Source organism: Equus caballus, chromosome 7 (genome assembly GCF_041296265.1).
Source record: "Equus caballus isolate H_3958 breed thoroughbred chromosome 7, TB-T2T, whole genome shotgun sequence".
Lineage (NCBI taxonomy): Eukaryota > Metazoa > Chordata > Mammalia > Perissodactyla > Equidae > Equus > Equus caballus.
Window position 1 is genome coordinate 31,273,732 of NC_091690.1, and position 27,614 is coordinate 31,301,345.

At 44.2% G+C, this 27,614-nt stretch overlaps 1 protein-coding gene across 7 annotated transcripts; it reads right to left on the reverse strand.

Moving 5' to 3' along the window:
* Nucleotides 1-517: 517 nt before the first annotated feature.
* On the reverse strand, nt 518-26,792 carry SCN3B (sodium voltage-gated channel beta subunit 3). Of its 7 annotated transcripts, none has more exons than XM_070272186.1 (7): nt 26,733-26,792; nt 24,460-24,539; nt 16,862-17,025; nt 13,975-14,200; nt 9,808-9,946; nt 5,415-5,500; nt 977-5,041 (listed from the first exon to the last, which is right to left on the reverse strand). In XM_070272186.1, the coding sequence occupies exons 2-6, from the start codon at nt 24,512-24,514 to the stop codon at nt 5,437-5,439; spliced, it is 648 nt and encodes a 215-aa protein (XP_070128287.1). In that variant the 5' UTR covers nt 24,515-24,539; nt 26,733-26,792; the 3' UTR covers nt 977-5,041; nt 5,415-5,436.
* Between the last annotated feature and the right edge of the window lie 822 nt (nt 26,793-27,614).

A 27,614-nucleotide genomic window follows, 5' to 3' on the forward strand; every position in this document is an offset into this window, starting at 1 on the left:
CCTAAAGGCACGTGTGTCTAGGCATGCTCATACACATATGCACAGCCATCCACACAACATCTAGGACCTCCTTCCCAGAGAGGGAGGCAGCCTGATAAAATGGGAATGGCTAAGAAGTTTTGGAATCAGACCTGAGTACAAAGTGCAGCATCGCTATTTACCAGCTGTGTCACCTTGGGCCCCATCCATTACTCCAAGCCTCAGTATTTCAAAGATTAAAAAAAATATATATATATATATATATATATGTATGTATGTATGTATGTATACACACACAATCATGTGCTGTGTAATGACATTTCAGTCAGCAACAGACTGCATATATGATGATGGTCCCATAAGATTAGTATCATATAGCCTAGGTGTGTAGTAGGCTATACCATCTAGGTTTGTGTAGGTACACTCTGTGATGTTTGCACAACAACAAAATAATCGCCTAACGACGCATTTCTCAGAATGTATCCCCATCGTTAAGCAACGCATGACTGTACCTATTATATGAGTGTGTATTTCTTAGTATAGTGGCTGGTACTATACTAAGATAATTTTTTGTTTCATTATTAATCAGTACTGTTGTTACTATAGGAGATTATGGTGGACTGTAAATCCCAATGATGATTTCTTGTTGCACTTTTCCTTTTTGGGGCCTTAGTACTTCCAGGAAGATGGACATTGGGAGACAGCTTTGCTTTATTGGCTTATGTTACCTAAGCTGGTAGAGCTGAGAGCCATGTGGCCCCTCCCTTCATTATGTCTTCCTTGCAGTTAGCCCCTCGCCACCTGGTAGGAAACTTGTTTGATGTCAGGCAGTTGAGAACACAAACGACTCTTGTATTCCTCTGTATTTGGGTAGAGGAGGATTGTCATTCTCTGGGCGTATATTCACTGGTTGTGAATTCAGGAATCCATGCTGGCTGGGGAGGTAGGTAGAAGCCATAGTCTATGTAGAAGACACATAGAGCAAAACCAGAGCAAGCAGTGTTTGGAGACACTTTATTGACACAAACATGGAATTTACTGAAAAACACTACATACAGGCATTAGGTTGTCAAGTGGTTGGGTGGTCAGGAACAACATTTCTAGGGTTCAGAAAGAGATTGGCTGTGGAAAATCAAGAAAAAGCAATATGAAGGTGACATTGTGGTAAAGAGTTCCATCAGTTGCAAGACTGTGAGAGTTTGCTAATTGTGTTTGATGGCATTTCACAGACCTACAAGCACTTGTCCTCCAGCGGCCTCCCTCCCATCACACACACTGCCCAGCAGATGCAGCTCTTGCCAAATGATGACTCTGGGGAAGAGTATTACCAGCCTTGAGGGTTAGCCAGCCTGTAAGAGAGGTTGAGTCTAGTCTACAACTCAGAGTTGGCTTAAGTTGCTTGTCTACTGGGTGCTACTGTAAACTCAAGTAAGAGGGGAAAACTCAACGTGAGTTATTTACCACAGAGTTTTACAGATTAGGAAAGGCTTGGATGATGGTGTTTTTCAGCCCTAAGACCATGGTGCACACTGAGAGTGTAGATTGGTGCTTGACAAAGAGTGGGTGCTGAAATGTAGAATGAGTGGATGATTGGAGTAACGAACACACCAAATACTATTCAGATACATTTGCAGTGACTAGGTGAATTCACTGGGTTGGGGGTTTTTCATTTACAAAAAGAGGTGAGAAGGAAGCTTTTTTTATTTTTCAATTTCCATGTTAACTTGGGAAAGGGGCACCAAGAAATATTCTGAAAGATGTCTAAATCTCCTCCTCCTTCCTGTAAAGATGCAGTTACATAGCCTTTTCTCTCTGATTTATGTCAAGTGGATTCAGAGATTCTGAGATGGGTATATTTTGCTTTTTGATCTAGTAGTTTTGGGGGGAGTAGAGGGAGCTACTGTCTTCTCTTAACCATTCACTGCTCTACACATATTTCCAGTATATTCCTGCTTTGAAAAAGTTCCTTTCCTACTAACATTTCTAGTTTGTCATCTAAGGAGAAACCAGAAACTCAGAGAATCAGAAAGCTGGACGTGTGGATGTTTGGGGATGGAGAAATTAAAGGATAATGCTTTTAAACAAACTGACAATAAAGATTGGGGTAGGGACTGGCACTATCAAGGTGTTTCCAAGCAGGAGTTGGGGCTGCGATACAAGACTGAGCTGACAGTAAAGGTCAGTAGGGCAAGGTGTTTACAGGACCAACTGAGTTGAGCAATCAAGTTCACAGCTGTTACGCAGTAGGAAAGGGAAAAATCAGACCCAGCCTAGCTTGGCCTTTAGTGAATTGTGTTACTGAGGATTAGTCATAGGAAATATCCAGCACCAAGACAACAGATGGGGTTCCTAAAGTGATAATAGCCCTTGAGAACATTTCTAAGCCCTTTAAAAAGAATAGCTTGCCAGATAAAGCTTCCAGAGCAGTGCACATTAGTCTGGGTCCTTTGTAGGAATATGGGGAGAAACAGGGAGGTGGGTGAGGATATGAAGCAGGCGAGTGATCACAGTACCTTGTAGATTTATAGTCAGGATCAAGTCTCCCAGGAAGGAGTTTAATCGCAGTTCAGGAGAAATAATGATATACAAACCAACTAGAAAGGAAAAACCAAAATGAGATTGATCTCAAAGCACATTTCTAGCATCTGCCAAGAAGCAAAGTGGTAGAGGAGCAGTCAGCTGGGATTAGGAATGAGAGAAGATGGTGAACATTTCAGCACAAGCAAGAGACACAAAGATTAGACGGACATTAAAAAATGAGAGGAAAGGAAGCAGCTATGGTTTAAGTGGAAAGAGAACTGGGCCAGAAGTCAGAAGACCTGGATTCCAGCTCTCCATTTACCAGCTATGTGAACTTAGGATTTGGTAAAGTTACTTAGCCTCAGACAGCCTTGATTTCTGCACTTGTTACATGGGTATTAGTAATATCCATCTCAGGGCTAGTTCTGGAGAAGAAATAAGATAACTGAAATGAAAATGCTCTGTAAACCACATAGCTCTAATGAAAGTATTAAGATGAGAAGAGTTCAGAAGTTAAAAGAAAATAATAGAGAAGTTACTTGTAAAGGATACGTAAGAGAAATGACAGGTACCATTCAGCTCATTAAAAATCACTCAGGAAACATCTGAGTTGGGCTTTTTTAAAAGATAAAAGTTGATTACAAGTTAGATAATGGTCTGCTGGAACCAAGAGGAAAGTGGAGTGGTAGGAAGGAGGTTGCTTCTACTGCAAGCTCTGCCATCAACCAGCCATGTGACTGGGAAAACCTCGCAGTAATCCAGACCTATTTTCCTAATTATAAAGTAAGAAGAATGATCTATATTCTGTCCCGTATTTCAGAGATATTATGTGAGAAATTACCAGTAAGAAGAGCCTTGAATTTATTGAAAGTATTGTCTTCAATAAAATCGGACTCTTTGTTATGTGAACAAGGACTTGTTTCAAGTACTTCCTCAGTGATGGAAGAGATGAAAAAATGAGTTTGTCAGGTGGGGGCCACAGCCAATGGAGTCTGATCTTTCCCTATATATTCCCGCAAATCTGAGGGACATGTCTCTCACTGAATCCCAGTCACTTTCATCTCACATCTCATAAAGCATCCTTCCCCTCGCTCATCGCTAGGTGCTGAAGGACATCAGTCTTGGACCACTCACTCAATTAAAATCAAACATGAGATATCAACTAAAATTTTTCCAGTGTTCCTCTGCTTTCCCAAAATCTAGGGGAAAAAAAACCCTGGACGTTGTGGGTTCACAGGTGAGATATTTGGAAGCCACCTAGCCCGTGCTGCCTCTATCACTTATTCATTCGCTCACCATCCCTCTCAGACGAAAATGCATGTTTCTTAGTTTAAACGTCATTCCCAGATGCAATCTCCTTCTGGAGCATGTTTCAGCTTCACAAATCTTTTCACTAAGGAAATTCTTCGAGTCTCCCTCATGGCCTTCTCTCTGCCTTTTGGGCCAATTTCTAGTTACCTGAATCTATGAGAGTTCATCTCAGCCAGGCAATCCACCTCAACCTGTGCTTGTGAAAGAGGCATGGCCAGAGTCAAGCTCAGGATCGAAGTCTTTTTAAAAAGAAAATTATCCCATCTCCCAAAGTGTAAACTGGGCAGCAGCTAAGGCTCATCTCTGCTCCAGTTTGTCCTCTGACGTCTCTTACTCAGTTGAGCCCCATCTGAGTCTCAGCTGCCTCCTATAAAATGAGAAATAATACTGATCCACAGACATTTTACGAGGAGGAACTTAGGAATCTCAGTTCCAGTGCCCACAGGAAAATAATGCCTCCCAGCTCTCTCAGGCGGTGTGCTCCTGTGGGAAGGGAGCATACATTCCCCTAATAGGATCACGAATATTTTCTGTGACTTTTAAGAGTTACTTAAGTTGCTTTCAATTCTTCCCAAGTCTCCTGTCCTTGGCTTCATGAAGGACTGAGTCCACCCCAGGCCTTAGAGACCTATCAGGATCTAGCTCTGGAGTACTAAGCTCCAGAGAACATTTTAGTCCATACCTGGTGAACTTTCTATCACTGGAGAACCTAGAAAGGCATGCTTTGCTCTGATGCTCTAGCCAAGTGGGCTAGAAACTTGAGAAAAACTGACTTCAAAGAATCCCACTTCATGACACTCTCGCTTTAACCCGAATTAATCATTCCTGCTTCCTTCCATTAAGACATCCATTCACTTGCAGCAATGGAGAATGAGCCACTTCCAGCCAGTTAGGGGCAGTGGGGTGTGCCACCTCCAGCACATGTACAAAGTCATTTGGACCACAGGGAAGAAGTCCAGTTGGCATGGGAGCTGCTTGCTTGAAAGCTAGGACTAGGTGAGGTTGAGTCCATGTAGAAATGTTGGCTCCTCAGTTCTGGCAAAGTTTTATGGTTTGTAGAGGTCCGATGGAGTTAGAAAGTCAGAGGTGAAAGTTCAGAGGTGAGTGGATGTATGATGAATGAACAGAAGGATGGATGCATGAAGGGAAGTGACGTGGCCCCTAGGGCACCCTCCTGACGTTGTTGACATCATTGAACCAGGGATATCCGGTCCCTCAGTGTTCAGGCCACCTACCAATAATAAAACAACTCACTGAGAATTTCCAGCCCAGCCCAGTCCAGCCTAGCCAAAGAATCTTGGACCAAATCCACGATCCTTACAAGGGAGGGAGTGAGAGAATTACTTTTTGTCACTATGGGTAAGGACTTCAAGTTGCCCCAACATTCAGGCCAAAGCAATTTGCCTTCTGAAAGGCTTGACATCACACACAGCTTTGTGATTTGGGCATCAGCTTAAAGAAGTACCCCAAGGGTGGGGGTTCTGGGTAGGTTAGAAATCTAATCTAAGGGACCAAATTTAAAGTCACTTTGGTTGTGGGTGACAAGGTCACTTGTACAACCTGCAATCCTTATCCACCTTCTCCTCCCCTTCGCTGTACATCACCTCAAGTCACACCCCTTCTCTGCTATTCCTCCACTGGGACTGCAGAGTTCTCCTTGTTCTCTGATGGGATGGCAAGGTAGTCAGACCTATAGGAGGACAGATAGGGGAAGAGAGTCAGTGCTTTTGTACCCAAAGGTGGGAACACAAGAAAAAGAAAGGAGCAAGCGCACAGGAACAAGGATGTCTACAGAACAGCTCTGCATTTCCTTGTGGCTGTGTTTCCCAAGAGAAAATTAGAATGGCCCTTTTAGCGGACTAGAAAAATGAGTGTTTTTATTTTTCTTCTGTCAGCAGTGTATGAGTCTTCTCACTTACCCACATTGTTCTCAGGACTTAGTATTGTTAGATTAAAATGTTGGCCAAACTGATGGGAGTGAAATTATATTTTATAGCTGCTTTAACTTTCATTTCGCTCATTACTGGTGAAGCTGAGCAACTTTTCATAAGTTTATAGGCTATTTGGATTTCTACTTCTGTAATTTGACTGCTCATTTGCTTTGCCAGTTTTCCTTCTGGGATATTTGTCTCTTTCTCATTGATTTTTGGTCGATGGTTTCATGTCTTGAAATATCTTCTCCCAGTCTGTTGTTTGTCTCTAAATTTTGCTTGTGGATTCTTGTAATGAACAAAAGATTTTTACACATAGTGTAATCAAAATTATCATTTTTTCCTCTTTGATTTGTGCCTTTTGTATTTTAAGAACTCCTCTCCATTCCAAAGATAGTCTCTTATATTTCCTTAATAGAATTTTCAAGCTTTACATTTTACTTTGTCCTTAAATCCGCTCACAATTTATTTTTGTTTAGTGAGAGAGATGGGAAATCTAATTTTATTTTTTTTCTGTATAGATAAGGAATTGTCCCCACACCACTTACTGGATGGTTCATTCTTCCTTCAGTGATTGTACTGCCATCTCTGTCACACATTAATTTTTTATATAAGCATCAATTTAGGGGCTCTCTGTTTTGTTCTGTTTGTCCCTGTTGTATGCCTATGTCAGTCTCACAAACTCTTTAATAGGTCTATAAGAAATCTTCATATCTGATAGGAAAAGTCCTACCAGCCACTTCCCCCAACCTTACTGTTCTTTCTTTGAAATCGGCAAACTATGGCCCATGGGCTGAGAAGGTTTGTTACTTGTTTAAAGGATTGCAAACAAAGAAACAAAACCGAAGAACGATATGGACAGAGAGCCTGTGAAGCCTGCAAAGCCTGAAATATTTACTATCTGTCTGTCCCTTGGTTTAAACCAGGTTTGACCCTTGACCTACCATTTGACTTTTAAGATCAGCTTATCAAGTTTGTTGAAAAATCTAATGGGTATTTTGATTGGAATTTCAATGGATTTGCAGATTAATTTGGGAGAGAATTGCCATGTTAGTAAGAGGTTTTATTCTCTGGTTATTTGGCTTTTCTTAAGTATTTCAGTAAAGTTTTGTAATTTTCTCTTTAAAGGTCTTGTTCGTTTCTATCAGATTTATTCCCAGCTATTGTAGAGTATTTGTTGCTATTGTAATTGAAATTTTAAAAAATGTTTTAAATGTTTTTCTAAATTTTTTGGCTGGAATATAGGTGATTTTTATATTTTGATATTTTGATTTGTATCCACAATCTTGTGGAATAGGTGATTTTTATATTTTGATATTTTGATTTGTATCCACAATCTTGTGGAATGTTCTTACTAGTTCTAATTGTTTGTTTATAGATTCCCTTGGGTTTTCTGTGTAGGTAATCATATTGGAGGTAATTAGTGATAATTTAGTTTCTTTCTTTCCAATTCTTACTCTTTTTTCTTTGCATTTACTTAGTACACTCCCTAGAACCTCCAGTACAATATTGAACAGAAGGAGGGAGAGATGGTGTCTTTGACATGTTTCTAATATTGTAGGCAATGCTTCTAAAGTTGCAACACAGATGATATTTGCCATAGGTTGTCTTAGTAACTGACAGTTAGTTTAAAGATGGTTGGTGTTTAGGTTTAGATTTATATGTATTTATCCTGCTCAGGACATTTCCTGAATCTGAAGAATCACGCCTTTCTTTAGCCACTGTATCTCTGAATGTTGTTTCTCCTCCATTTTCTCAGTTCTATTCTGATTGATCTTCTCATTTTTTCCTTCATGTTTCTTTGTGATATTCCCTCGTTTTATGTTTCTGTGCTTCATTCTCCATAACTTCCTTACATTTATCTTCTGGTTACCAGTATCTAATCTTTTGGTAAACAAATCCATTGACTTTTAAATTTTATTGACTATATTTTTCTTTTTTCTTTTTTTAAGGAAGATTAGCCCTAAGTTAACTGCTGCCAATCTTCCTCCTTTTTTTTTTTTTTGCTGAGGAAGACTGGCCCTGAGCTAACATCTGTGCCCATCTTCTTCTATTTTATATGTGGGACGCCTACCACAGCATGGCTTGCCAAGCGGTGTCATGTCCACACCCGGGATCTGAACTGGCGAACCCCAGGCTGCTGAAGCAGAACGTGCACACTTAACCACTGCGCCACTGGGCTGGCCCCTATTGACTATGTTTTTCATTTCCAGATTTTTTTTTTTATTCCTATTCAAATCTGTCTGTTCTTTTTTCTTAGCAACTTAACTCTGTTCTTACGCTTGTCTTCCTCCTTTTATTGCTTTAACTCTTTTAAACAAACTTATTTCCTATATTCTATCAGGTCCTTCTTGTGTCCAAAGTCCTGGGATCTCATCCTGCCCTTTAGTACCTCTCTTGCTCATGCTGGATTGTTTCCTGCTGTGTCTTTTAGTTTTGGATCAGCCTGTGAAGTCAGATTCAGCAGTGCTTTATCTGGGGAATCCTGTTAAGCCTCAGCTGAAAGTGGGTCCCTTCAGAATGACTTTTCATTTGCTTCTACATAGTTATCACTGTCTGGGGACTAATGTTTTTTCTTGAATTTCTCAGCTTAGGGGTTCCTGGACGATGTGGGTAGTATAAATTTAAATCCCAAATGATGTGAGAGCAGGCTTGTGGTTCTGATTCTCAAGAATCTTTTATGCTTCTGCTTGGAGTCAGGCCAAGATAGATAAGTTTCCTTGGCTTTTCCTTGGGCTGGTGGACTGATTATTTTCTGATCTATCCTTTGTGTGAGTTATAGCTCTCTGAGGATGCTGGTTCTGCTGGAGGCCTCAGTTCCAACTCTGTTTCTTGTTCAGACCCAATTGTAGGCACTAGCTCTGTAGGCAGGCACTTCCTGTCCAAGTGAGGCACTGCCTGTGCAAGTGTGGGCACTTCCTCTCCAAGCACCTACGTCACCAGGAATGAGAACTTCCCCTAGCATACCATTCTTTCCATCTTTCTATCTGGTCAATTGTAATTGGTTTCTTTTCTTTCTTTCTTTCTTTTTTTATTGGTGAGGAAGATTGGCTCTCAGCTAACATCTGTGCCAACCTTCCTCTATTTTTTGTATGTGGGGTGCCACCACAGCACAGCCTGATGAACAGTATGTAGGTCCACACCTGGGATCTGAACCTGTTAACCCTGGGCTGCCAAAACGGAATGCATGAACTTAACCACTATGCAACCAGGCTGGCCCTCTGGCAATTATAATTTTTTCCTTCCCTGAGATCATAGATGTCATGCATAATCATACTTTTATTTTACCAAACATTTCTAGGTGGTAATAGCCTGGAGTTTTTAGGTTATCACCTCAGAAATTTTGCTAACCTTGTAAATCTGTGAGGGTTGTTTTCTACCTTTTCTCTCCCCACATAATAGGCCACCATGGACTTTTAGACTCTCAGGTCCCATTATTTCTCACATGTGCTCATTTCCGAGTGACTGGGGCCTTGATGAAAATGGGCGAGGTACAGTCTGGACGTTGAAAGAGAGCCCCTACTCTGAGTATTCAATCATTGCCAAGCTCCAGTGGGAAGAGCATGTTGCTTGGAGCTCCTTAGCTAGTAAAGGGCCTGATGAGCTCCGTATGTAGAGCAAACAGCTGAGTGTGACAGAAAGAGCTTGGACGTTAGAAATAGAGAGGCTTGGGTCCAAATCCTAGCCTGTACTCTCATTACCTGTGTGGCCTCAGCAAGCCTCTGAACCTCCATGAGTCTGCTTCAGCGTCTATAAAATGGTCATAATAATGCTAATTTTATGGGATTGTGGTGGAAGCTGATGGGCTTTGCATTAGTGGTTAAGAGTACAAGCCAACAGTTAGCAGACATGGATTCAAACCTTGCTTTGCCTCTTATAAGGGTCTTGGGCAAATTCTCCCAGGCTCAGTTTTCTCATCTGGAAAAGGGGTAAATTAAAGCTGCCTACCTCAAAGGTTGTTGTGAGGAAAGTGGAGGAGGATTATGTAAACGGCTCAGTACCTCACCTGCGAGAGCAAGTACTCTGAAGGTGCTAGCTATCATTATTTTGGCATCTTTGGACTTACGCATTTTCTTGGGCTGCCTCTTCCGCCTTTGAGACCTTCCTGTAGCAATATATCATCTCGATGAGCAGCCACAAGGTGAGGAAGACCAGGAGAATGTACATCATGATTTCTGAGACCACAGAGGTGAAGTCCTCTCCAGCTGCAAGGAGGAGAGTGAGGCTCAGAATGTGCGTGTCCAATAAACCCAGAGCTGTCATCGGGGTCAGAGATATATGAGGACTACTTTTGAGTATGGCTTAAATAAGCACTGGGTCTAAAGGAACTCAAGAAGGTGTTAAAGAGATTTAATATCCTCTGACCCTCCTGCCTGCCTGCTTTCTCACTGACATTCTTCAGATGCTCTGAAGGGAGGGATGAGGGAGAATGATGGGTGGGAGAAGAAGAAATAGAGCAGCAGAAGAAATCCTGGAGCTGAGTGGCTTATGTGTATTGCTGCATCCCAGTTGTGCTACCTACTGGTGTGCGAATAGTCATTTTCCTTATTTGAGACTCAGTTTCTTAATTTGTAAAGTGAGGATAATAATCCACACCATTACATCACCTAATGTATCTAAGAATATCTTGTGAGATGTGAAAGTCTACACACATGTGAGGAACAAGTCTTAGTTCAACTGCCTGTGTCCTCTGAGTGGAGGGGGGCAGAGGGCAGTAGCCCTAGGGAGAGAGCATCGGAAACAGGGCCAGTGCAGTCAGCCCACCAGTGATCTGGGCATGTTCTCTACTAGTGTGGATTAGAAGCAGGGACCTTCCCAGTTCACCTTCCTTCTAGGTCATCCCAAACCCAAACAGCAATGAGTCCTGGAAGATTCCATGTATTAACAAGGCTGTCCTCACATTCTCCTTCTGAAACATGGATCTAATCCTGCCATTTCCCCTCTTAAACCTTTCAGTGTTCCATGCCGCCCTCAAGATAAAGTCCAGTCTCTATGAATACGGCACGTAAGGTCATTCATAATCCAGCCTTTCTCATCTCATTTCCATTCAGTTGGCCAGCAAAACTTCTCATCTTATACACACTTTGGTGTTTTGGAATCTGTGGACATTTCTTCTTCCTTTTTCCTTTCCCTAGATTGTTTCTCATACCCTACTGCTACCTCTGTCCTAACATGCCCTCCTGCTTTTCGGCCTCTCGATCATTCTTCCAAACTCCACTGAAGCCCCCCCCTTTGTGAAACCTTCCTCAGCTTCTCATGCAGAGTTATGCACATCCTTCTCCTGCAGTATTTTCATCCATCCGTTATAACACGTCTCAGGTTGTATTGGGATGTGTTTATCACTCTTCTCTGCTATGTGCTTATTGAGAACATATATCATTTATTTCTGAATTATCAGTCTGTTGTCTAATGTTGGAATATTTGAAGTACTCAGAGTAATAAATATTTGTTGAATGAATGAATATAAATAAATATTGATCTTTGTTGTTTCATGATCAACAAAAATGACAATCGAAAGATGACACATGGTAAATGTCCTGATATATATTCCTTCCTAGTAGGAAGGCAGTTGCAGCCACGTCTCCCCTTGCTAGTTCCCACCAGCAAATTAGATTCATGGTCCTCGGCTATTCATAGGGCCCAAGTCATTCCTAAGGCCTGGCTCATTAAAAGCCCAGCATAGCCACAGCCATAACCCTCAGCTCAGGGAAGCAGTCCAAGGGCTCCATGATCATCCAGGTTCCCTAGCTGAAGGTCACAGACGGAGCTTGAGGCACAGGACAATGCCACACACATCAAATATCTTCTCATGGGCTTGCTTCTACCTGATTCGTGGTGTGCTCGGCTTAAAGCACACTCTCTTTTTAAATGCGGTAGCCCAGAAGCAGTAACACAGGAAGCTATCCTCAGTATTTTCAGTCACCTCTAGGTGAGGAGCCTTGGATTTCTGTCTTAGAGCCAGGAGGTGAAAGCCTAAACCAGAACAAGTCTAGTCTGAATGAAGAAAACCAGGGAGATTCTCTGGGACCACAGGAATGGAGGAGATGCAGTGGGCTCTGTCACGGTGGAGTGTGTAGCTCTGAGCAATATGAGAGCAGTGAGGATGTGTGAGGGGGCTGCTAAGGGATCACAGAGGAAAAAAAAGAAAGAAAAGGTGGCAGGTAGTGGGATGGTGGTAGAAGGAAAAGATGCCATGGAAATAGAGCTAGCCTGAGAGGCCAAAGATCTGGATTGCGGTCCTGCTTCTGGTGCTAATTTGCTTCATGTCTCTAGGCAAGGCCCTCACTCTTCCAGAGCTCTGTCTTCCCAGCCACAAAATGAAGGGCACCAGGACTGCACCCTCCAATCACTGGGAAGTCATTTTAACTTACACTTACCTCACCTCACCCAGCCTTCTGAACTCACACCCAGATAAGTGGATGGAGACGTCTACACTGAAGGAAAGCCCCCTGCGTGATGCCTGCTCTTTGTTCAGAATCCCTGGATTAAATGAGCCAAGCTTCCTTCCAGCCCTATCATCCCAAGAGGCTCTGTGGCTCTGACAGCAAACATTTTCCTTCTATTCTTACCCAAGACTGGCTCTGGTGCCCAGCAGGCGGCCTGGCTCGACTTTGACACACTTTGCACGGGCTGCTCTAGGATCTCTGGAGGCAAAGGCCAGAGAGAGCAGGAGATGGAGATACAGAGGCAGCTTCCTAGTGTCTGGCAGTCACCAGCCAACAGTTCCTGCTGGTGAACGGTAGAGGGCACCAGGCTCCCTTCCCCCAGGGAGGAGAGGTGTGTAAACAGAAGAGGATAATGGAACTTCTGAACAGAAAAATAGCTGAGAGAGCTGCCAGTCCGACCCCTCGTTGTACACAAGAGGAGACTCAGGGGCTCAGAGAGGGGAAGTGGCCCATTAAGTCTAGATTCAAGTGGCCTGAGAGTCCTTCTGCACTTTCAGAATGGACCTACTTTCCGTTTTAGTCATGTTGTCATGTTGTCTGAATCGTTATCTTACTCGGTCGTTCGCTCTCAAGTTGGCTTCATAAATTGTATCACAATCACATGATAAAAAACAAAAACTTGTGGCCTGGGGGACAGGATTCCTGGGATCTTTTTCTAGGAAGACCCTATCTTTAATTTGACCTCTTTCTTTCGTGCCCCATAGCTATGGCTGGTTCACTGTCCTGCATCTTGGGGCAGTGATAATGCTAAGAATGTGCTGGAAGTAGATTGTCTGAGAAAGGCTAAGTAGAATGGAATCATCACTTAGCCTGCGTGAGAAAACACAAAGGGAGATGCATACACCACTCTTCTGACCTGTGAAGGAACATTTTCACAGGGCTAGAAGCCACAGTTCTTTGAGTCCATTGAAAGCAGAACAAGAACAATGTATGAGAAGACTCTAAGTTCACCCTCAAGATCCTGGACTTGATTGCAACAGAAACACTTGAGTTAGGTTGATGAAAGGACTTCCCACCATAACAAGAAACAAGCTGTGGGTATCTGAAGATTTTAAACTAAAGACTGGATAGCAATCAACATTTCCCCTTCTCCCAGTTGAGAATGAGGTTATGTAATGAGAGATGACACAGATAGAGGAAGGGGTGCTTGTGTGATTATTGTGGAGGAAGACAGAAGACAAAAGACTGTCAAACTTTGGTTTAGAGCCGTGGTTCTCAAAGCGTGGTGCCAGCCTTGTCTGGCAATTTGTTAGACATGCAGATTCTCAGGCTTCACCTATAGAATTAGAAAGTCTGGGTTTCAGGAAGTCCTGCAGGGGATTTTGAGGCCTGCCGAAGTTTGAGCACCACTAATTTGAGGTATGTGTGGCTTACAGAGAGGAGGGTAGACCTCTAGATAACCTCATGAGATTTGTCTGAGCCCACTGAGTCTGGGACTCTATACAGGCCACAGAAGAAGGCGTAGTTGTTTTGGCAACTTTAGGCTTCGTGGAGGCTGTCCTCCTCCTCCAAGGATGAGAGTCAAGGGGCCAGGAGCAGGTAATGCTACTATCATCTCCAGGCCTTTCTACTTTGAGGAAAGGCACAGAGAGGCAAGCTGGTCAGGCAGTTTGCAGGAAGCTGGCCACCACAGGAAGACCAGCCAGTGGTGACATTTTTAGATATTACCACTCCAAATATATTGATGTTTGTGCTCTGCAAGAGTCTTATTTGTGTGGAAACCCACTGCCCCCCCAGGACCCCACCCAAGAGCAGGGCACCCTAAAGACCCCTTGGCCCAGCCTCACCCTCCTCGGTGACTCGGAGGGGGATCAGCCGTGTGGTCTTCACAAAGGGGCGATGTGCCTCAAACTCAAACTCCCGGGACACATTGCAGGTGTAGAGGCCAGAGTCGTTCAGGGTGACGTTGAGCACAGTGATGGACACGTCCTGCAAGTCCTTGCTCCCATTCCACTGCAGGCGTCCCTGGAAGGGGCTTTCCACCTCCTGGTGACCATTCCGATACTCATAGATCTGCGGGTAGAGAAGCAGAGGAGGGTAGGGCCAGGAGAGAGGAGAGGGTAGGACAGCCGAGATGGGGACAGGGCAGAGAAAAGGAACAGAATCGTGCATGGACAGGGAAGACAGGCAGCAGAGTTAGAAGGAGCTCAGAATATAGGGGTGCCATGAGGAGGGTCAGAGCAGCGCATGGAAGAGAGTAAAGAGAGGGAAAGACAAACAAAGGCAAATAGGTGCCAGGGCCTACGGACATGGCAAGGGGAGAAGCAGAAAGGGGCAGGCAGGAAGAAGCTTGGCAGGAAAAAAGAGATGAAAAGAAGGAGAATAAAGGAAAGTGAGTGAAGCATATAAGAGACCAGGTGGGGAAACTGAGAGAAAGAAACGATTGGAAGGAAATAGAGAGAGCAAAAGAGTAAGATGTGTCATGGGGGCAGCCAGGGAGAAAACCAGGCTCAGAGACCAACAGAGGCAGTCTCGTTAGCCATGAAGACATCAGAAAACCCTGGACTCTGAGCTGGTCCCCACTGAGGGGATGTGGGCAGTCTGGGCCAGGCCACAGGAAGGTGACTGGGGTGCTAAGGTGTTGCAGATGAGCAGAGAGCTGCCAACCAACATGCACACATCAGGTCTTTTGCTTTGAGCTGAATTATAACCGAAATGTGGTCTCTAAATTTCTTTTTTCAAACACTTCTGCCTTCTGACACACCTTTTTTTCCTCTACAGTTGTGCTATCCATGCTAGTCTCCACCTGCCACGTGTGGCTACTTATGTTAAAATTTAAATTACTAGAAATTAAATAAAATGTAACATTCAGCTCCTCAGTTGCACTAGCCACATTTCAAGTGTTCAACAGCCACATGTGGCTAGTGGCTACTGTATTGGACAGCACAAATATGGAACATTTCCATCTTCACAAGTGTTTTCATTGGCATTGCTCTGTATTTCCACCACAATTTCATAAGTTTCTCCTCCTTCCTCTGAGCCACCTTCTCCTCACTTTGGGCAGGCCTGGGAGAAGAGTAGGCAGCTGACACAAGACCAGGCCTGAGGCCCACGGGGCTTTCACATCTGGCCAAGACATCCAGGTTCCTGAAACCTGGGGACTAGCCTCAGTCATGGTCGGCCCTGAGCCAGGCGCTGGAGGTCTACTGGTTCCAGTTCTGGCAGCTGATTAGGGCAAACCTACATCAGAATGGCCCATACAGCTTAGAGTTGGAAATGAGTTCAGTTTTAGGAAAGCTAGACAGAAGAGCAAGCAAAACTCAATTTCACACTGCTGTCGTCTCCATTAAAGTCTTGGAGGAGAAACTTGCCTCCAGGAAGGCAAAGTGGTACAGTACAAAGGGCTTTGTATCTGCTGTCAGACCACCTGATTCAAGCCAAGCTCTCTTACTAACGTAACTCTTTGAGCCTCAGTTTCCTCCTTTATGTATATTTATCTTTTCTCTAGCAACACTTATTTATATAGAGCTTCCTATATTCCAGAACTAGACTACTAAATGCATTAAATATTAATGCTTATGAGTCGTGGTAACAACTTTATGAGGTAGCTATGGTTTATATTCCCATTTTAGAGATGAGGGAACTGAGGCACAGAGTGGTTAAGTAATTTGTCCAAGACACATAGCTAGTAAGTAGTGGAGTCAAGAATCAAACCCTTGGGGCTGGCTCGGTGGCACAGCAGTGAGGTGCATACGTTCCGCTTCGGTGGCCTCGGGTTGGCTGGTTCAGATCCCAGGTGCGGACATGGCACCACTTGGCAAGCCATGCTGTGGTAGGGGTCCCACATATAAATAGAGGAAGATGGGCATGGATGTTAGCTCAGGGCCAGTCTCCCTCAGCAAAAAAGAGGAGGATTGGCAGCAGATTTTAGCTCAGCGCTAATCTTCCTCAAAAAAGGAAAAGAATCAAACCCAGGCAGCCTGGCTCCAGAGACAGAGAAGGTGTGAATAATGGTCATCCCCAAGGTGGTATTCTAAGTATGTAATGACCATTTCAGTACCAACACCAACCAATCAGAACTGACATTGCACAGCACAGGGGCAGAGTCTTGGAGGCTCCCTGCTCTGTCAGGGCTGATCCTTTAGTTCCAAGATCATGGGAAGTCTGGGGGCTCCTGGTGGGAAGGATGGTGGTGGGGCCACTTGGGAGGCCAGGCACAGCAAGTGTCCACTATAGAATATTTAAAATTTTACCCACTGATGTGGCTGTCCTGCATGTACCAGTTGAATATCAGCCGTGGTCATCCCTGTCATTCTTATTTCACTGGGATTGTGAGAGTTGAATAAGCTAATCTGTGTTATCTCATATAATGATGCTTAGCGTTATTTCCATTTTCACTAATTTAATCCACCCAAGAGGATGGTATGGAAGATGAAATGAAAACACCTGCTAAGTGCCTGGTTGGGTAACTGGCACACACTAGGCTCCAAATACTATTTATCTTTCTCCGCCTTCCTCTGCTTATAACCAGGAATGCTGGTAGCTGGCCAGGCGCCCTTCCTTTCACAGAGGCTGGGCTAAACTAAGGCTGTCAGTTGTCTGCTGAGGAGCTGTCAGTGCTTTGAAGAGAAAGAGCCAGTGTTTGTCAGATCACCATTCCCCAGACTCTGGGGAGCCAGGCACAAAACAGCAGAGGCCAGCAAAAGAAAGGCCAGAGTCAGCAGTCAGACATACAAGGAAATCTTTACCGCCCTCAGGCCTGTAGAACCATTCCACCACCGTGGTGGCCTCCACCTCCTCCCTCTTCATGCAGGAGATGCAGCGCAGCTTCATGGGGTTGCCCTGAACGGCCTCCGTCTCCGAGGGCACTTCGACACACACGGGGAAGCAGACATGGGCTGGAGAGAGGTCGGATGACAGGGAGGGAACAGGAGGTATTGGGGAGGAGGACACCAGGAAAGAGGCATTGGAGAACAAGGAAGAAGGGAGAAGAGACAAAGAAGGAAGAATCATGAGACAAACTTGAAAATAGCATGTACATGTGTGTATACCTTCACGCTTGTGCCCTGAGTATCCATGCTCAGAACAGGGAGGGAGTGGGGTAGAGGAGGCCTGGATGGCCCAGAATTGACTGAAAGCCCCGGGAAAGCAGTGGGGATGTGGTGCAGCCCTGACCTCGAAGACTTAGAGTCTAGGTGGGAGACAGGGCACACATGCCTCCGTCCACTAACCATCCATGTGCCCCTTCATTCAACCAACATCCACTGAAGTCTACTGTATGCCAGGCCTGATGCTAGGCTGAGACACAAAGATGAACAAAACACTAACCACACCCTAAAGGCATTTATTGTCTAGCAGAGAACACATCCTCTTTAGTATCATCAAACCAGACCATGGCGAGTGACCTCTGTTCCCAGAGGAGGGGCAATTATTCCTGGTTGGGCTGGGAAAAGACGAAGAGAAGGATGTGAGACTGGAGGCTAGGAATGTAGATAGGACCCAGGTTGTGACAAGCTCTGTATGTCCTTCACAATACGAGGGGTCAAATGTTTTAAAGCCAGGGAGAGTTGTTCTATCTGTATTTTACGAAAAATGTACGTAGTTTTGATGCACAGTGGAGGACAGAGCAGCAGTGAGATGACCACTGGGCTGGAGCAATGCCTTGTGCAGAGGAGTAGAGAGAGGCAAAGTTAAAATCTGGAGAGACAGCAGACTGCGGGACACCTTGCATGCCACACGGAGGTCTGCATTTATAATTCCTGCCCTCTAGAAACTTATGGCCCATTAAAAAGGCAAATATATCAAACTGCAAATTCTGAGCGAGCCAAAAGTGAGACATAGCTGCCAGCAAAGCAAGAGCAAATGTGGGCTGTATTAACAGATGTACAATGTGCAGAACGAAGGAGGAACAGTTCCTCTGCACTGTTCAGAACAAATCTGGACTATTATGATCAGTTCAGGGTGTCACATTTTACAAAAGGAAGTTGTGCAATGAGCACATGCCCAGAGGGGGACAAGATGGGGACTGGTGTGGTGAGGAACAAACAGGAGGACTAGGGGTGTCTAGCTTGGAAACAGAGCTTATCTGTTTTCAAATATTTGAAGGCTGCCCTGTGAAAGAGAAAATAGATTCTAACTCCAAAAGTTACAAGAAAGTAAGTTTAGTTGAATTAAAAAAAAAAGTAAAAGAATTTTCTGGTGCTCATTATTCACAAACGCAAAACACTATTCGGTAAGAGAGTTTACACCTCATTGTCTGAAAGATTCAAAAGCGAGATGACCGCTAAGGATTCTTGAACTAGGACTTCTAAGGCCACTTCTGATGCTACCTTCTCATGAGTTAATAATAAAAACAGAACCCCTAAAAAAGGAAAAATACACATTGCCATTTAAAAACTAGTCCAGGGGCTGGCCCACTGGTTAAGTTCGCGTACTCCGCTTTGGCAGCCTGGGTTTCATGGGTTCAGATCTGGGGTGCAGACCTACAAACCACTCATTAAGCCATGCTGTGGCAGCATCCCACATACAAAATAGGAGAAGACTGGCAACAGATATTAGCTCAGGGCCAATCTTGCTTTTTTTGCTGGAGGAAGACTGTCACTGAGCTAACATCTGTGTCAGTCTTCCTCACCAAAAAAATTAAAAAATAATAACTAGTCCAATGTAAATGGTCAGTCTGTTTATCTACTGGCAGAAAATTCTTTCTAAAAGCAGAGAAAAGCTTAATTTAGAGCTTAAAATGAGACTGACTAATTTTGAGTCAAAAGAAATATTGTATTTGACTGACTGAGAAGGCAACAAATTTTATTTTATTTTTATTTATCTATTTATTTATTTGTTTGTTTATTTATTTATTTATTTATTTTTGAGGAAGATTAGCCTTGAACTAACATCTGCCGCCAATCCTCCTCTTTTTGCTGAGGAAGACTGGCCCTGAGCTAACATCCATGCCCATCTTCCTCTACTTTATATGTGGGACGCCTACCACAGTATGGCTTGCCAAGCAGTGCCATGTCCGCACCTGGGATCCAAACCGGTGAACCCCGGGCCACCAAAGTGGAACTCGTGCACTTAACTGCTGCGCCATGGGGCTGGCCCAACAAATTTTATTTTTAAACACAGAGTTTAAAAACTAGTGGCACAATGATAAAGTTTAAAATATCAAGGTAAAATAAATTTAATTGGCTTTAAAACTCTCAGGCAACCTGGGGCTGTCTTATTGCGCAGTTTGCAAGAGGGTCTCCTGCTTCTGCATATGGACCATCACTTTAATGGAGAGAGAGTCCACAACTAGGGAGAACTGATCAGCAGGGGTGAGTTTGAAGTCTTGATTATAGGTCTGGTGAAAAAAAAAGAGGAAGAAGAAGAAGACATGGTCTGTACAAAAGTTTGGAGTGGATAAAGGTGTAGCGAGTGTGCATTGAAAACTCTGTGTAGCAGAGAGCCTTGTGGCACATTCATATTTAATGACACACAATAAAGATAAGTTAGTTCAATAATGATGACTTCAAAAGCAGAATAGTAAGATGTACCAAAGAATGTACAGTTACAGTTATAGAGGCAGGATGAAGACGGTATTTGGCAGCTGAAGACCTACTATTTAACCTCTCTGAGATTCAGTTTATTCATCAACAAAATGCTGAAAATAATATCTAATAGATTTGTCATGAGAATCCTATGGAATAATTTATATGAACATACTTTGTATAAATATCACTTTGGTAATGTTATTTTTATCCTTAATTTATTTATTCATTTATTCAACAAATACATTCAGTGCTTACTGTATGCCAGGCACTGTTCTAGACATTAAGAATACAACAGGGAACAAAACAGAAACCATACATTCTGTAGCTCTGATGGAGTCTACATTCCAGTGGAGGGAGGAGAAGATAAGCAACACTAAATTGTCATAAGTGCTATGAGAAAAAAACAAAACAGAGTATAGAGGAGATAGAGAGTGCATAGGATGATTGGAGAAAGCCTCACTGAGAAGACGACATCAAGCAGGCACTCAAGGAAAGAAATGAGGGAGAAAATTTATGAATAACTGTGTGAAGATGTGCTGAACAGAGGAAATGCAACTCAAGGGTCCAAGGGTGACAGTGTGTTTGTTGAAAGCAAAGAACATAATAAAGTATAGGGAACAAAGCAAGAATAGAAGGAGACAAGGTAGGAGAGAGAAGCTAGGACCACATCATGGCTAGTCTTGTAAGCCATGATTAGAACTCTGGCGTTTGCTTGGAGTGACTTGGGGAGCACTGGAGTGTTCTGAATGGAAGAATGATATGATTTATACAAAATTACATGATCTGACTGCCATGTTGAGAATGAACTGTAGAGGTGAGGAAAGACAGGGGTGGAAGCAAAGAGGACAGTTAAGAGGTTGGTACAGTGATCAGACTGAGAGATGGTTCATTGGTTTTGCTTGGATGAAGGTGGTAGTGAGCTGTTGGGGTTTGAAAAGGAATCATTTGCTGGACTAACATCCTTGAAGAGGTAAGAGGTGGTGTGATCTAGTGAACAAGTAGGTGAGTTAGTCTTGATATAGGACACGGTTCGTTCATTTATAGTTAAAGGAGGGGGCACAGAATGTATGCAGTCAGGATGGTGAATATGGCATGGCAGCCTCTCTTTTTCCTGAGTTGCACCTGAGATGATAATAATCCAAGATATCATCAGAGAGCAAGTCCCACAGATTCCCTTCTCCCGGCCAAAGTCCAGTTTCAAGGCATAAGAACTCTGCTTATGAGGTTCTGGATAGTACACTGCAAAATGGCCACAAAATCCTCTCGTCTCTGTTTACTTGTCCTTTGCAATATGACTTGCTGCTCCTTCCATCAAGAAGTGAAGTCTATTTCTCTGCCCTAAGAATCTCCAGTATACCACTGCCTCTCTTTCTAGGAAATTCTCTAGATATCCAAGAAAAGGTTGCACATATGGTAGGTATTCAACCCACATTGCTGACTGTAAATAATAAACTCCTGGAATAATTTCGGCCAAATCATTTGACCTTTGGTCTCCTCTTCAATGTCCATAGTAATAATGAAGAAACTTATGAGAATGAAGAATATGAGGTATTAACGATGATTATATTTAACTAAGGAATAGCATCAATCTATTATGAGGTGGATAGTAATGTGTATTGAACCAACTCCTCTAATACCCCAAATCTTTTTCTTCTTTGGGCATTGCTATATTGCCCCTCCTAAGCTTGCTCTAGAATGCTTTGTTTTGTGTTAACATAATAAAGGCTTTGACTAGACTGTAGAAACTTTCCAAAAGGGGACTATAAATGAAGTTATTTTCAAATATTAAAACGCTGAAATGACTTGGTCTATGAGATTAGACAGTCACTTAGCAGAGCCTTAAAAGAATGGGATGCAAGATGGGCGAGTCGGAGAAGAGAGGGAAACATTCCCCAACACAGCAGACATCTGGGAGAGTAGAGCTGGAGAGGAAGTACAGAGAAGACACTAAGAGCTGAAAGATGAGTGAGGCCCAGGAAAGGTAATGGCATGGGGGAGGGGTGGGAGGGTGGCTCAGGAGAGGGATAAGCGGACTGATGCCAATCAGGCAATCCTGCATAGCAGTACATGTGTCCATCAGACGTGCTGGAATCAGCACTGGAAGGCTGAAATCAGGAGACAAGAGTCCTGTAGCAAGTCCTTTCCCCTCCCTGAGCTCATTTCCTCATTCTCTAAATTGGAAATAATACTTCTTCCCCTGGCAACTCCCACAGGATTGATATGGGGACCAGAAGAAGTAATGGATTGAAAATTGCTTTGTAAACTGTAAAGCACCAGGCAAGAGTAAGGTTTTTATTATTATTCTTATCATACACTTTGTTAAAGGGAATAATGGAAGTTTTTTCAATACACGTAGAAAATAAAAGAATGGGGCCAGCCCAGTGGCGCAGCAGTTCAGTGTGCACATTCTGCTTTGGCGCCCCGGGGTTTGCTGGTTTGCATCCCCGTGCAGACGTGGCACTGCTTGGCAAGCCATGCTGTGGTAGGCGTCCCACATATAAAGTAGAGGAAGATGGGCATAATGTCAGCTTAGGGCCAGTCTTCCTCAGCAAAAAGAGGAGGATTGGTGGCAGATGTTAGCTCAGGGCTAATCTTCCTCAAAAACAGTAAATAAATTTAAAAACATAGAAGAATGGAATATGTTCTTTCCATTCATATTTGTATCATGTGAAAAATCAGCTTGGGAAGGGAGAAAGCTAGTATTGGAGAGCTAAGTGCTTTCCAATACTAGAATTACATGCAAATAAAATGAAATTATATTTGTGAAGTGAGGCCCTTTATCTTACATTTAATGGCCAGGCTTCCTGAACCGTCTCTCCTTCCCTCTGCAGCTTCTCAGTTTGGTGAACCAATGTTCAGGTTACAGAGAAGCTGAGAATGAGGAAAGATAGGGGTAATGTACAGACTTCTTCCAAAGGTTTTTTGGGGAAGGGGTAGAATGGACACTCTGCCAATTTTAGCAATATTCTGTAAATATTTCCCTATTCTTCAGTTGTGGAGCTGAAAAGGATGTTACAGGTCATCTGGCCCAACTTCCAAACTTTGGATATGAGGAACCAGGTACTGTAAGGTTGTTACATAGTAAGCTATTGGCAGAGCTAAGACTCCAATCCAGGTTTTGTAAGTCCTAGTCAAAAGGTCCTTGGAGTATAGCATGCTCTCCCCCTCCACTGGGATTCAGGCAGAGATGCTGAAAACTTAAATTAGGGTTTGGGGAGAAAGGCTCTGTAGAATCTCACCCCAACCTTCCTCCACAACTTTGTCTCCCATTGCTTTACCCCAACTCTTTCTTATCCAGCCAGACTAATCTCTCCGAAGCCTCATGTCCCTAGTCTTAGCCTCCCCTGAGGAAATCCCAGCGTTAAATTTTCAAGGCAGGTGACATCATTGACAACCTACAATGTCGGCTTCATCTTCAGGTCTGGTCTACTCTACTGGGAATGGATGGTGGGGAGTCTGCCCTTGGGACTGGCATTACTCTCTCTCTTTGTCCTTCCTGGCCCATGTCCCGGCATTTTGTTCAACAGGAAGCTTGGCTTTGCTTCTAGTCACATGCAAAACCCAGATAATGCTGGCTGCCAGAGTTAGTCCTGGAGGCTTAATAAAGTGATACTAAGGCAAAGAGGCAATTCCCATCAGCATGTCCACAACTGCACAGGCAGAATGGGTTTCAAGTAATCATGGGAGCATTATCCCACATGCCTAGTTTTAACAGGGAAAGTGGGCACAATCACATCTAATTATCCTGGTTATTGATTTTTAGCATGGAGGAAGGTTGCTGAGATCATGTAAAGCAATATATCAGCTGAAGAGTGCCTATATTTCACCTGAGGATCTAATCAGAGTTACCAAGGCAGAGATGCCCAGAATTACACAACAACCATACACACACACACACACACACACAACTACATCCTTGCCAATCCATTCAGATGCCCATACTAACATGCTCAGACATACACTAGCACACATTCAAACACTGAAGCATACATTGACACAGTAAAGCATTCTCTCAATCATATATTCGATGTTATCATGTAAACTCATTGACTTGCTCTACACACTTGCAGGCACCCCACTCCAAGCCCATCTCTGGCACAGCTCTGCTTAGCCTTACTGTTGCAAGTGCAGGACTCTCTTATTTGGAGAGAAAAGGTCACCTCATTCCCTCACAGCAGACAAGCAAGAACCTGTTCATCTTTGAAAGCAAAAAATCCAGCTCCCCAAACACCAAAACGCCTTAGCTCCACATGTTCGCAAAAAAGAAGAAAGATGCAATTCCCAGGTGCCTGTTTGTCTAATGCCTAGGTACAAATGGCTGAAACCTGTTTTCCGTACCAAAATAAACAGATGGGTCAACAATTAAAGTATTTTCACTGTCAAAATGCATGCATCCGGCTTTTTTGTAATATATAGAAATTAATTTGAAGACCCACTGACTCCTCACTGAGAAATGAAATGTAACTGCAACCGAGATTTTTTATAACCAATGTGACTGCATTCCCTTTCAGCAAAGGGAAATGGAAAAAAAAAATACTTTGGAATTAATAGGAAATGGGAGGAAGGGTGGAAAAACCACCAGTGGAGGTTCAAGAATAAAGCAGCAGGAGAGTGCGGAGCTGTTTTTCCAATCTTAAAATCCCAGCTCCCATGGAACCCCTTATGGATCTCCATGTCTGGCAGACATGCACAGAGGGCAGCCAACCAGGGCTCCTTTTTGTTATCAACGACATCAATAAGTGTTATCATTGTTAGCATTATTACTGTTATCTGCATCTCTCATGGCAGGGTGCTGGTACTTACCCCAGAAGATGAGCACGAGGGAAGCCAGGGGAAACAATCTGTTGAAGGCAGGCATCTTTTTCAGCGGGTGGCTTCCACGGCTAAACAGAGAGATTCCCTCGGTCAAGAACTGCGCCCTCTCAGGCACTTTCGAGGAAACCCTTTGGGACGAACTGCCCCAAGGGGGCGATTTTCTGACTGAAATAAGGGCCAAGCGCCGGTGACTGGGGAGGCTCTGCAGGCTTTTTGAGCTGGGCGAGGGTTTCAGCTTCAAGCTAACCTAGCCGACCGCCCCAATTCGAGGGAGCGGATCAGCGGCTTCGCGCTCTCCCCGGAGCCGGTTGCTGGGATCCGGCTCAGCACCACGGACAGTACCTTCCCCGCCCACCCCGGAACTTCAAATTCCAGTTGCACGGCTGGTTCTCCTGTTTGCGCCTCGGAGAAAGCTCAGCTCGGAAGTGAGCGTGGCACGGCTGGCTCTAGGCTGCAGGGCTGTCGAAAGGTTCCATGCTGATCCACCCCTCACCTCCCCTAGGAACAGCTACGCTCCGACCAGGATCCACCAAGACCCGAGAGCTCCGGCTTCATCCGCCGTGACCAGCTTCTCCAGCTGGGCGTGTCCCCACTCCCGAAGCCAGCGGGGCCGCCCGTCTGAGCTACAAAATTCGTTCCACCCTGGTGCCGTCCACACCCGCCCTCGGCTCCCCGGAGAGGTCCAGAGGGACCGAGGAGGAGGCAGAAGCTTCTGTTTGCCCGATAGTCTCAGAGGTGGGGGGTGGAGTGCGGTAGGGAGGGTGGGTCCTTCCCTGGAGCTCGCCCCCGGATCGTGCCGGGGCCCGGACCCTGGGTGGCGGGCGACTGGCTGCCCTTCTCCAGGGCCCCCTGACCGTGTATGCTCAGTCAGCCTTGACATGCGCAGGCGGCTCTCCACCCCCACCGCCACCACGGACCCACCCCCCCGTGCACACACTCCCCACCTCCAAACAGGCGTGCCCCTCCCAGGGCCCTACAAGGCGCTGAGCAGGGGGCGGAGCTCGCAACCGCGCAAACACCTCCAGCCCCCGCGATTTCTCTGTTCGCTGCTTGTCTCCAGGTCTCCCTTTCACATCTCCACCTCTCTCACCAGCACGGTCACACCTCCCACCAATTCACACTCTCCAGACAACCCCACTCCTGCTCCCGCACAGACAAGCTCGCTTCCAGCTCCGGGAAGGGGAGGGCCAAATGTCTTTCAGGCAATGATGTAATCTGCAATGTACAATGTACATGGCTCCCGGCTTCTCTCCCCCAACCCTATACCCTCCTGTCCTCCCAGTCTATCCTTTGTCTAGCCTTGATTAATTTGTCCCAGGCACACTGAACGCAGCAAGACAATCCCTGTTTAGGAGAAGCGCCGTAGCGGTGAGGCGCACCTGTTCCGTCTTCACCTCCTCACTCAGTGAGGTGATCCAAAGGTCAGCGCAAATGATGTAGAGGGTGGGGGAACTCCCTCTTGCTCTGGTCACTTTTTTTTTTTTTTAAGTTTAAAGCTGATAGATTGTGGTTTGGCTTCTTCCAGCTATCAGCCACTCCCTAGTCCTAGCAGCTGTTTCGGTGCCCCCACCCCCATCTCTGGAAGGGAAACCTGAACCTTTAAATCCAGTTATAAACTCAAATTGACATAACAGATTAGGAATGCCTGGAACTGAAGTGAAAGATTAATACCAGAACCTCTCTCCCCTCGTCTTCTCATCCCCTTGTGCTCTTTCCAAAAGGGGAAGTTTGATACTGATATTCCAAAAAAGAACTGGCAGAGTAGCAGCTGACTGTAAGTGAACCGTATGCAGGAAATTCTCCCTCCTAACGTATCACAGAGCAACAGAATGTCCCCCAGACAGGATCCTTTTCCCGGGCAGGGAGCCGCCAGGCCATAAGCTCTGTGTCGTTTTGAAGACCAGCCCTTGAAGCATAGTGTATTAGATTTGGATGAGAAGTTAAAATGGACTTAATTCAACCTCCTTTCCAATTCATAAATCCCCCAAGAACATTCCTATGAACAGGCTTGACCTTCGTCAAAGATGAGAGCTTACTACTTCACAAGTCAATTCCTTCTGTTGTTTAAGGAAGTGCTTTATACTCGAGTTCTGCACACTCCTCTTCCCTCCCCAAACTCCGTTCAGTGCTCCTCAATCTGCTTTCCTTAAAAGAGCTATGCTTCCCCCCCACCCCTAAGACTTTTTTGTTTGAGGCTAAGCTTCCTAAGTTTCTTTCAGCGTATTTCCTAGTAGTTTCCAACCCTTAACCGCCCTGCTCACTTTCTCAGGAGGATTTTTAGTTTCTCAGCATGATTCTGAAAGTGAAATCCGGAACAGGAACTGATGTTCTCTGTGTGGTGGGCCCAGCGTAAATCCAGGGGAATTACGGCCACATTTGCTTTGGAGGGTGTGTCTATTCAAATGCATTTACAGCCATATCTCACTCATAATAAGCTTATAGTCAGTTAAAATCTTCAAGCATTTTTTACTTGACCTATTGCAGAGTCATTTTGTACTTATATAGGGAATTTTGGAAAAATTTTTATGAAACTCTGCACTTATTGCTGTTAAAAATTTATTTGTTTCAACAAATTTACCATATCTTGTTAATATTTTTATTGAATCTAGATTCAATCATTCAACATATCTCTCCTCTTTTGCTTTGTTTCATCTCTAGGCTCGTCATGACTTGGGCCAAACATAGATTTTTAAAAAAATGGATAGGAAAAAAACAAAGAAGAGTCCTTTGGCATGGTTTTAGAGACCTCGGTCTACCTTGACAATGAACCGCTAATTAGACTTCCTTGGTGTGGTTGCTCAATCACAAATAAATGCCAAAACGTATCTTCCTGTTTTCCATATTTATAGCATGACACATTCTGCAAATTTAAAACAAAGGGTATATGTGAGAGGAATTAGATTTATAACAATCCAGAGAAAAGAAGTAAGATCAGTGGCTTACATTTACATAGAAACAGATTTTCAGCAACATATTTCAAACCATTCCAAAGTGAGGTGAATTACCTTTTGTTAAGTTCAAGCAGTTGTTATCTGAAGAATTACTGAGATGTTGTACAAAAAAAAATCTTTTCAGTCTGATAACTCTATCAACTACCCCACTCAAACCCCACCACTACCACAGCGGGAACTGGCTTAATTTTA